The sequence below is a fragment of the Hylaeus anthracinus genome, unplaced genomic scaffold (assembly GCF_026225885.1).
Source record: "Hylaeus anthracinus isolate JK02 unplaced genomic scaffold, UHH_iyHylAnth1.0_haploid 12001, whole genome shotgun sequence".
Taxonomy (NCBI): Eukaryota; Metazoa; Arthropoda; class Insecta; order Hymenoptera; family Colletidae; genus Hylaeus; species Hylaeus anthracinus.
Window position 1 is genome coordinate 16,767,817 of NW_026534348.1, and position 10,931 is coordinate 16,778,747.

The 10,931-nt window shown below is 38.9% G+C and overlaps 2 protein-coding genes across 2 annotated transcripts; one reads left to right on the plus strand and one right to left on the minus strand.

Annotated features, from left to right (window-relative positions):
• Positions 1-33: 33 nt before the first annotated feature.
• On the plus strand, positions 34-3,589 carry LOC128891064 (IQ and ubiquitin-like domain-containing protein). The gene is made up of 6 exons (XM_054150242.1): positions 34-619; positions 698-925; positions 1,012-1,559; positions 1,629-1,829; positions 2,617-2,995; positions 3,156-3,589. Exons 1-6 carry the CDS (start codon positions 399-401, stop codon positions 3,259-3,261), a joined length of 1,683 nt encoding a protein of 560 aa, XP_054006217.1. The 5' UTR covers positions 34-398; the 3' UTR covers positions 3,262-3,589.
• A 442-nt stretch (positions 3,590-4,031) lies between these two features.
• LOC128891231 (sodium/potassium/calcium exchanger 3-like) lies at positions 4,032-10,422 on the minus strand. Its single transcript, XM_054150603.1, has 9 exons — positions 10,173-10,422; positions 8,195-8,416; positions 7,763-7,950; positions 6,794-6,941; positions 6,620-6,721; positions 6,447-6,503; positions 6,150-6,359; positions 5,652-5,753; positions 4,032-4,792 (listed from the first exon to the last, which is right to left on the minus strand). Exons 1-9 carry the CDS (start codon positions 10,315-10,317, stop codon positions 4,458-4,460), a joined length of 1,509 nt encoding a protein of 502 aa, XP_054006578.1. The 5' UTR covers positions 10,318-10,422; the 3' UTR covers positions 4,032-4,457.
• Between the last annotated feature and the right edge of the window lie 509 nt (positions 10,423-10,931).

Consider the following 10,931-nt stretch of genomic DNA (forward strand, 5'->3'; position numbering starts at 1 on the left):
ATTAAATCTTACCAAAACGCTAACGATCTTTCAAGTGATCAGTGTGGATATGTGGTTTATTGTGTGTTCCCGAGAGGTTTACAAAAACCTCCGTTTCCATTTTCTTCACTATGTTTTCCTCCTCCTACTCCTCCCCGGTCACTTTCTTCAACCTGTCTTTTCCACCTCCGGAAACGGAAGTGCGTGAAGTGATCAGAGGATTTCGAAACGTAGAACGTGAAAATGTAAATTCACAAGAAAAATGAATAGCGGATTATTTTACATCTAAAACGGGGCTCTATCCGCAACCTATTACTTTCCAACATCGAATAAAATAATTTATCGTCGTTTCAGATAAATAAGTATTACCGATTTAGAGTTCAAATCCGTTTAGTCCGAAGTAAAGAATATTTCTCAAAATGGTTTGCTGTCGACTGATAGTGGAAGATCGAAGAATAAAGAAACCCTTTTTGGGCGGATGGCGACACAAACGCATCAATGTAAAATATTTAAACGCCGAGTCGCAGACAGGACCACGGAAAATGCCACCGAAGGACACGTGCAGTAGAATGGTGCAATACATTTGGATGACCGACGCAGTTACTCAAACACCGTGCGATCATCCCACGCAGATGTGGCGGTACGATGGTCTTTGTCGAAATTGAAAAATTAGTTTAATGTCTTTAGCATTGAAGATGTCTGTTTAATTTGTTTGCAGGCCAGATTGTTTCATATCAAGCGAATCGGACAAGTACTTGACGTCAAAGCCCTATGAAACGTATGAAGAGATGATGCAACGGTTGGACCACGACGGGAAAGCTAGAATTATTCAAAGGAACTACAGAATATACAAATTGCTAAAGCACGTAAAAGAGTACGCAAGACAGTATCGAGAACTGGTTGACAATTGCAGAAAGTATGAGGAAGAAACAGAGATGATGTACAAGTGCGTATGCAGGCAAATGTATTTAACTTGAAAAGTTATTCTATTAATAAAGAAGAATACTCTTGACATAATGATAAATCATTTAGGAGGCGACATCAATTAGAGATTCTTAGGCGTACCAATCCGAAATCACGGCTAGATTTTGACATGCTGTACGACCTGGTGGAACAATGGCGACGCGATCGCCTCAGCTGCACTAAACAACGTTTCTTCAGGGCAGCTGTATGCGCAGAGAATTATATGATTCTGGACAAAACCGTGGAGATGTTGAATGTAATAGATCAGAAGAGACGAGCTGTGATGACACGTTACAGAAACCGAAAGCGCGCCAAGTTCCTGACGGTTAACTGCAAGTCGGTGACGTGGCACGGTTATAAGGGTAAACTGGTGGAGATGGTCACCACTAGGAACCAAAAGGCGCGGGAGTTGAAGATGATGTACGATTCCTTGACGAATTATAGCGTCACGCAAGGGGAACGTATGGAGGTATTGACGATGCTGAAGAAATCGTTGGAGGTGCACAACTGCGTCGCCGCGTTTCACTTGATTCGTCTTCTGGACGAAGAACTAGACTACTTGGCGAGAGGAATTGCGAAGGATATGTCGCTGCACTTCTTCAGGGAAAGAATAGCTTGTAAGAAGAAAGTTCTGGCTTTTTTTAGTTAATGAAAGGTTGTAAATATTCTTTTGTTCGCCGACATAGATAGTTATTTGTACTTCATACGGTCGTCGCATTCGTGCTGTTGTCAGAACGACGATGAAAATTTCTGTAAAAACGTGGACGACGAAAAGCTGCGGGAACCCATCGCGGCTAAGACGAGAATGTGCAACAGTTGTCGTAAGCTGCTTCCATACAGCAAGTTCACGGTCCATGGAAGAATGACAAGACTGCATACTTGCATTGGTATTGCTTTTCGATAGTTCTATCCATTTGTCAAAACATTCTTTACGTGGGTATTATCGTCTAGAAGTTTGTTTTTTCAGCAAGTTTTAGGAATTAATTTTGCGAAAACTATCAAACCTACAGTACCAGGGTTTTTTTATGCATAATAAAACACGTTTCAACTAATAACACAAATTTTTATGAAATACCTTATTGAAATCTATACAAGTTGTGCGCTGTTATGCAGGTTGTGCCGTGAGACGCTCGTTCAATCGTCCGAGATAGAAAAACAAATATTTTTTTCAATCAATATGAGCGTAGTTATCGTCTGAATTAGAATTAAGTAAGTACTAAATTTTTTATCGGAATCGCAGCTGTTTGAAAATTAAGGTTTAATTTTTCCGTAAAATTGTCAAGTAAAATATGAGAGCAGGGCTAAAATATTCAAGCTATCGGTATAATTCTAGTTCAGACCATAGGTGATGGTTCCCTCGAAATGTGTGTAAAACCAGAAGTCAGTCGGTCTAATGGTTTTTGAGAAAAACGTGCGCCCGACTTGAAAAATGTCGTTTTGAGAAAAACACGTTTAAAGTTTGCTATACATTTAGCACTAATACTGGTGAACAGCCTTTAAGCCTCTGTAACTATGAGAGCTCTATGAATTTCAAATTAATATTTTAGAAGCACTTTCTCAAAACCCCAAATGATAAGAAAATGCAACAAAAAATCGAATTTTTGAAGTTTCTGGACGATAATACCCCCTTAATGGATTTTGTATAGAGTAACAAATAAATTCGTTTATTTAAAGCCTGCACCTGGTTGCGCGAGCGAAACACCAGGCACGTGAACTACGACCCTTATGTTCATCTTTTGAACTGCGTTCGCTCTGACGAGAAAGCGAAAGATTCTCTGTCAACGGTCGCATTCGTGATGCAAAAGTATGATATGTACCATCTGGTGAACAACATTTGGCACGGTCACTCGGTTGTCAGCGAGAACAGGGATCTGTTTCTTTTAAAAATGATTCGTTACAATGTAAACAAGGAATGGTCACCGTGGAATTGCATCCTTCTGACTGCAGAAGAAGCTGAGATCCATTGCAGGATCGAAGATCTCGCGACTGTGTACTCGAAAACCCTGATAGAGCAAATTCTATTGTCTCACCAGTTAGCGAAAAATCATTTCAAGTACGTGTATGCCTTTAGCATTATTTTCGGTGGGTCGTTCGGTTGGATTGATGCCTTTGACATTGAGAGAAAAAAATTGAAGGGCGAACAATGTCGTTTATATAACGACTTTCGAGATGATTGATAAGTAGATGTAACGTATCTATTCAATTCGTTGCAGGCACTTGAGAAAGTTCGAGAACAAGTTCCGAGAAACGTTTCAGAATATTGAAGACAAATTGGTGTACGAGCCGGCAATTAAAGTGGCCGATTATAATTTCACGTAACGCGATGCGTGCCTCGCAAACCACACGTGTTCTAAATAGTTGAATACGACATCTAAAATCTTTAAAAATTGTCTTTCGTTCATGTGCAGATATTAAATGTGAACAATACATGAAATGACCATCATTTACCTCTTATTTTCCTTTCAATTTTTATTATTCAGTGGCACTGAACAAGTTTAGAGGTTTAGTATGGGTGTGTAGTTTAATATTAGTGGCGCCATCGGTGGGAAAACACCCAAGTGTGTAGTGAAAATAGGTCACACTGTTGCTAGTAGATGGCGTCACTAACTAAAATGTCGGTAATTAATACTGAATTTAATAACTATTCATAAAAATGATTATTGAAATAATAGATTGTAGTGTTATAAAGCAAAGAATCTTATTAATTATTAATTGTATGAGAAATAAAGAATAATTTATTAAAATGTATCGGTGGTGCCATCTATGATTAACTGTGGAAACTATTTTTACTACAAACCTAGGCATTTTCCCACCGATGGCGCTATTGATACTTAACGCCATTCGCCATCTGGCGATAACAATAGGAACTATTTTCAACAAACTTGAGCTGAAGGTTCCAAAATTAGTGCGTTCTTTTGCTCACCCGTTTGTTCCCTCTTTTTTTATTACAGCGAGATACTTTTCCTTGGTTCATGCAACACACTTACCGAAGCAAAAAGATTAGAATGTAAAAATACAAACTTAGAATTCTTGACGTTTTCACTAAAAACTTGGGAGTTCGGCGCTATCACTGATAGTAGAAATCCGCTAAATTTTGAAAGGTCATCATTTACAATGAAGTATCAATGATTTATTAAAAATATTCTACATCTCTAATCTAGATATATATTTATGTACATATATACCTGTTTACACACATACGACTATACACGCATCCATATATACATGCATCATGCATACATTCCCATGCACACACAAAAAAAGGAAATACGAAGAAGCGCGACCGCACGCGCTTATGTTCAAGATAATCAATTCAGAGCCTAAATAACAGTAGCGAGCACAAAGCGGTCGTCATTTAGCCGGATATGCAGTGGCACGTCAACGATTCGGTGCAACGTGTTCTGCAGAAAAAAAAAAAAAGAAAATACTATAACTACTCGACGTCGATAGTACGTTCAGTCCGAAATTTATGGTTAAATGATTAATCGATTTGTGGACGCCTGGATCTGCGAATGTCAGTCAACGCATGCTGGCAGGTTCACCACGAAGAACGTATTAAGTTCAAGGACAGAGGCGAACACCAGGAAAATGGCGTACATGATGAGACAAGCGATTCCGACGGTTTTCGTCAATTTAAATTTGCTGATCACGAGGGAAACGTAGAGAACGGCCAGAGTGGAGAACAATGAGATCGAACTGTAAACGAGACCCTGCGAATTGATCTGCACGTGATGCTGGCCAGGGACCGTGGGGAACAGGCCTGCTTTCAACAACCAAGGCAATCCAAGACAGAGCAATACGTCGAACACGTTCGAGCCTATCGAGTTGCTTATACCCATGGCTCCGAAACCTGAAAAAATATCAAAAATTGTCAACGACATCGGCAGATAGTAGACGTTACTGTTTTGCGTCTATCATCTCTTTACATTAGAAATTAGAATTTATTGTTGGGGTTGCTAACAGCCAGGAATGTAATTTATACACTTATAAATATTGATATTTATAACATGTACTTTATCTATTTTTAGCTTTACTATATTGAGTTTAAATCATTTCACATAATTATATAAATATATGAAATTATTTATATGTAACTTATATGTTCATATTTATATTAAAACAAGTTACATTAATTTCACATAAATATACATAGTCCAATGAATTGTAATCAGCTAGCTCTGAGATTAAAATGAGTTTCAATAAGCCTTTCCAATATATAATTACGCAGAGTGTCTTTCAAGACAAAATCAAGTTCGCACGATATCATATAAATCTATTTATCGTGCCCTAGGGCAGGAATGTGTTTCGTTAAAGAGTAAAAATGATGACGCGTCGGTATTAATTACGGTTAATCACCGTGACGAGAACCAGGCATTAAAGAACATTACGTGCGACGCAAATGACGTGTTTCGTGACCGACTATACAAGAAGCGATTCCAAGATTGGCCAAATTTGATAATAGGGTCGCGATAGCGTCACGTGCCACGCTATCGTAACCCAGTCTTCTTACGATAGCATTATCACGATCGTTATTCCCCACTTACATACATATAAATATATATATATATTATTTCTTGATTGTTGACGATTATTGCGACGAATCATAGTGAGTCACGAGCGACATGTCGCGGCGAGAATTATTTTAACTTTAACCGATACTTCTGTAATGAAAGCCGCGAGAAACGAGCACTTAAAAAGACGGGAATTACCTTGATTCGCAACGATAACGCTCGACACAGCCTCCGGTACGCTCATTCCTGCCGCAAGAAAGGTCAATCCCATTATGGAGTCGGGGATCCTAAACGTATCGCCTGAAATAATGATCGATGGTCACGCGACGTGAAAAACAGAAATTCAACGAGCTCCTCGTTTACAGTTCCCCATTCCTAATTGCAAACGGTGGCCCAATTAATGCGCTCGCCGATGAAATTCGACTAATTTTAGATCCCGTTTTAATTAGGTGATATTTTGTTCAACGATGCACCAATTTCGCCAGGAAGTATTGCAATTGGACACTCGTTGGCAAATTTTCTCTGGGGAAAATGAATTGGTATTTTTTTACAATAAATTCTTTGCAATTGAACTTGATAATTTTAGTTCTAAGGTAGCGAGATTGTTTCAGCGTACATCATACAATGAACGTTTATGGAACACTCACAATCAGTTACTTTCGTGCTCAACGAAATAAATAATTGTAAAATGCGTACCGATTACAGTGATGACCCATCCGACTATGTACGATGTACTCGCGATCCACACAACGCACATAATGAAGGTGAGGGGGTACCAATTCTTCAAAGAACTTCTCCGACTGTCAGGTATCGTGATGAGAAGCACGAAATTAATAGGCCATGTGGCCACCCACCACAATTTTTCACACGCCGAGCTCGGCCAATTCGTCATATTTACTATGTCGACTAAAAAATAAATATTCCTATCTCACCAGGTCGATTCTCTTGCAATTATTTGTTATCAACATTCACCCCCAAAACTCCATTACTCACGTGTCTCGTCCGTTGTGCTGGATTCCAATACATTTATGTCCGCGTTCTTCATCATGTCTGAAAGGATACAAAAAATGGAGAACATTATACTAAATGGAGATATTAATATTTACTAAATAATTGTACTAAAAAGAAAAAAAATATAAAATATAAAATATACTTAATCAAGTTACCATTAGAAATGAGGGGGCTTTCCTCCGAAAGGTTTTTATACTTTTTCCTCCTGAAGGTGTTGCGTTGGAAGAACTGGTTGATGGTACGACTGAAGCACATCGCTGGAAACGATACACAGATTCTTGATTGAATTTAATCGTGCGAATTACTCGAATCGTTTACCAAATACGTACTGAAGATGTAGAGGAGATAGAAAAGGACGAGAATCAGTGCCTCGTACCACTCGACTCGACCGTTTCGCAGCGAGAAAATTAATAAGCCAACCGTAATCGTATACGCGGCGGTGTCTCGAGTTACAGGCCACCATTCCAGGCTCAATACCTACGAATAAATTTCCTTAATGAGCTTCCTTGATTTTCCCATATTTGTCGCCGTATCTATGTATCGAAAAACAGAAAAGTCCGAAACACTTATCTATCGTCGATACAAATTTCGAATCTGGAATGAAAGATAAACATCCTCGGATGCGTTGTTTGCTCGATAAAATTTATAATCGGTATTACACAATCGAGCGTTGCAAACAAATCACCGGTAACAAAATTTTGACCTGCTACCGTTTAATTATTTCTAAAATCGTGGGAACACTGATTAGATTAGATCTGGACGCGAGACGAGATTGAATAAAACAGAACGTTCTTTCACTTCTTCTTGGGATTGGTTTTCAAAAATTCTATTTGCAAAGTACCATGAATGTACAACGCATCGACGAGCTTAATCTGCGGCTTGCTAAGAGTATCACTCGATGGGAAAAATTCTTATCTGGATAGACGTTTCGAATAACGAGTAAAAGATAGACATCTTCGTGTATGTTATTTGTTCAATTAAAATTACAGTCTAAATTGTACCATTGAAATATATAACGTAAAAATAAACGACTAGTTTGACGAACACTTAGTCGAATGAGTTACGAAAGGGAAAAAATTTATTTGAATAATGGACAAATTTATATAAATATTTCAGTCTACAATTAAATTTAAAAACATTCTTTTTCGAAGAAACGAAATATTTCTATTCGTTGGATGAAATTTCTATCTAGATTAAAATTTCGCCTGGGGAATGAACGTCGCGAACGAATTGCTCTGGAGTGTCTGCACTCGTCATCTGTTATTCGAGTAAAAAATTCCGTAAGTGTTTAATCTGACCTGATTCGCGAATAAACCGCAACAGGCAGGCACTGCTAGGACGTTGAAGACGGCGGAACCGACAATCGTGCCTACGCCCAAATCTCCTTCCGTCACGAAGGTTCCCACGACGTTGATGAACAATTCTGGGCTAGAACTGGCTGCTGCCATAATCGTCGCTCCTGCAACATCCTCCGTCAAGTCGATTTCTAGAAAAAGAGCAATCATTTCATCTCCAAGAAGACAAAGCAAAGGAAGACACAAATTATCCCTTCTATAAAACTAATGGAGTCAACCCTTCAGAGATGGACATTTTAAACAACACTAATTCAAAGAAATCTTTAGAATGTAAAACCACTATTATCGCAGGGAATAGGGGGCCAAAAATGTCTACCGTGACTCATTTGCCACGCCCGTCGTTAAAGGTTCGAGGGATCGTTGCGTTCCACTTACTGTCGCAGATCTTTTTGATGGAGGGCACGAAGAAGTCGTCGCAGACGATGGCCAGCAACAGGAACATGTAAATTGCTATCAGAAAGTGTATCACTATGTAACCCGACTGTCTCTGCTCCCGCGTAAGACCATCGGGCGGGAACTCTTTGATCGCTGGAGGAGTGCAATTTATTGATTCTGGTGCCACGGTCACCGGTTCCAATTGCAAGAGTTTGCGGAGCCCTTGAAAAAGAAAATACACGTCAATCCTCTACGCGTACTCCAACTAAAAAATATACTTAAAACGCAGAAGAAGTCTTTAAATCTGTTGATCAGTCTGGTAATGATATACAAAACGCTTTGGAGTCTCTAGTTAGGGGCTAAAAGTGTAACTGAAGGAGAAACGGGAAGGTGGATGACCTTTGGCCCCTTGGAAAGAATTTTGAAAATTGTTTTTCATACAAAAAGTTTGGAGACGCAAGTAAAGATTGCAGGTGTTGAAAATTCTGATTTTATGTTAGGTCCTCTTCTTGTATTTTGAGATTGCCAGAATATTTGTTCCGAGAGTTAGTAGAGGTTCGAGAATTTATCTAAAGCCCAGTTTAATATATTATACATATGTACATACATATTATGTATAACGTATTTATATTGTATAGACTAATAAATGAATTAAAATTTGTTAAAACACCCACGTGAGCACAATGTTTTGATAAGTGTATGCCAAATTTAAAGAAAAGCGAAGCAAAGAGAAGACAAAAGCACCTAAGTGAACTTCTTCTATGCTTATCTACGAGATACAGATTCCTTAATGCGTAGATGATATTGTACCGAAGAAGATTTCGTACTACAAGCACGTTACGTAATGATTCATTCGAAATTTTTGTATCATGGTATTATGCTCTTTCACATCTCCCGTCTCTCAATGTAATTGATAAGGAATGAGAACACCTTACAGCGATTTATTGACGTTTATTCCATTAAACAATTTTATTCAGATAAGCCTCCATTCATTCAGTAAAAGAAAGGAATATCTCTTTGGCAGTGAGAGCATCAGATCTGAAAAATTTCATCGTGGCATGCGAATTTTCGAGCAATTAAAATTCACAGCTAATGAATGTGATTCGAGTGATTAAAATTCGTATCCAGGTATGGAATTTTCCATAAAATATTATTCCCTTTTTCCAAAAGGAAGACAAAAATAGTCATTAGTATCTACTCGATTCTTTATTATATTGTTTTATTTTATGAATTAAATTGAATTTGTTTTCTGGAGAAATAAAGAATGGAATGTTGTTTATCTTAAATTGGATGTTGGAAAATTTTATCTAGATAAGAATCTTGCCCATCTGTGCCGCACAGTAGATATTATGATGGCGTTCCTCGAACGCTTCTACGTGTAATTGTCGTTTATTCGTTATCGCTGGTCGTTAATGGTGACCGTTAGCTGTAAACGAACGCACGAAATTGTTCTTGGTATCGAAACGACTATAGTGTTAACCCCAGCACGATTTCCAACAGGTTCCACTTATTGGGTCACCCGAGACCCCGCCTCCGATTTAAATTTAAATACTTCGCCATACTATAAATAAAAATATAGAAGGAATAAAATACAACACAATCAATTAGCACTACAAATTCTATCGTTAACTGTCAGAACTCGTAATTCTGTCATTCAGAGTGCTATCAACTGCTAGAAATTATTATGTGCAAACAGTAATAGGTAACCCATAATAATATTTCTATTTCCCCTTTTCCAAGCGTTCAAGCTAAATTAAATATTTCCCACTCTAGTACAGTAGTCCTCAAACAAAAGTTATTGCTCGAATGAGACAAAGCTAACAGCGAATAATTGTGAAATGGGTGTGGGTCGATCGAGACTCACCCTTCCAGTCATCTTTTCACGAAAAAAATTTCTTCGTGTCCTCGTGGCACAGGCGAACAGAGAAAAATGAGATGTTGGGGGGCGGGGAATGGTTTTTTATAAAACGAAACTTACGCGTGTCCGTAGGTTTAACACCCGCACTCTCCACGCTGTTAGGAAGCAGCATCGCTAACGTGTTTATGAAAAGCAAGTACATTGTCGGCACGACGATCATGCAGAGGAGCCTGTAGCCCATCATACGGCTGTGCTTTCGTGCCATCGTGCAAAATAATTAATCGTGGCCTCGATTGGAAACGTTGTTTGGAGAGGAGCTTTTTCCAGTGATAGAGTCAACGATGCGCCGTTCCGTGTGATACTGATTTTGATTCGCGCCGCTCGACGGCACAACGCATCGATATTTTTCGTTTACGAGCATTATCGGCCTCAACTTTACACAGATAAGATACTACACAAAGCGAGCCAAGACATCCCTTCGTTGATAATCTAGCGAAAGGTAAGTGTTCACGCTACTGAAACGCCAATAATTAAATACATGGACGCACCCACACACGCGCCTCCGCATGCAGAGTTTCGTTTATCAGTCTATACATCGTGCGCGATTCCTCGTCGCCAAACATGTACGTACAGTGGCTGGAATTAATGCTCGGACACCCTGGTATCCCGGTAGTTTGCAAAATGGTAGCTTGGGTCCAACAATTTCTACTTCGAACGAGTTATTGAGAGCAAGAGGTTAAGGGAGGCAGTTAATGTTCGAGGGGACTCGTTCCTTTCGGTATTAAAATCCATTTTAAGGAAACGATAGCTTACGTTGCAAAATTTCCTGTTTTAAGCACGTGGTTGATCTCATTTTATTTTGTTGTAACTCATGCCTTC

Excerpts from the sequence above, each read along its gene's own strand:
- LOC128891064 (XM_054150242.1), top strand. The coding sequence starts at position 399 with ATGGTTTGCTGTCGACTGATAGTGGAAGATCGAAGAATAAAGAAACCC. Across the intron at positions 620-697 it reads CATCCCACGCAGATGTGGCG|GCCAGATTGTTTCATATCAA; the intron begins GTACGATGGTCT and ends ATTTGTTTGCAG. Across the intron at positions 1,560-1,628 it reads CTTCAGGGAAAGAATAGCTT|ATAGTTATTTGTACTTCATA; the intron begins GTAAGAAGAAAG and ends TCGCCGACATAG.
- LOC128891231 (XM_054150603.1), bottom strand. The coding sequence starts at position 10,317 with ATGGCACGAAAGCACAGCCGTATGATGGGCTACAGGCTCCTCTGCATG. Across the intron at positions 6,722-6,793 it reads CTATCTCCTCTACATCTTCA|CGATGTGCTTCAGTCGTACC; the intron begins GTACGTATTTGG and ends TATCGTTTCCAG. Across the intron at positions 6,360-6,446 it reads CAGCACAACGGACGAGACAC|TCGACATAGTAAATATGACG; the intron begins GTGAGTAATGGA and ends TTTATTTTTTAG.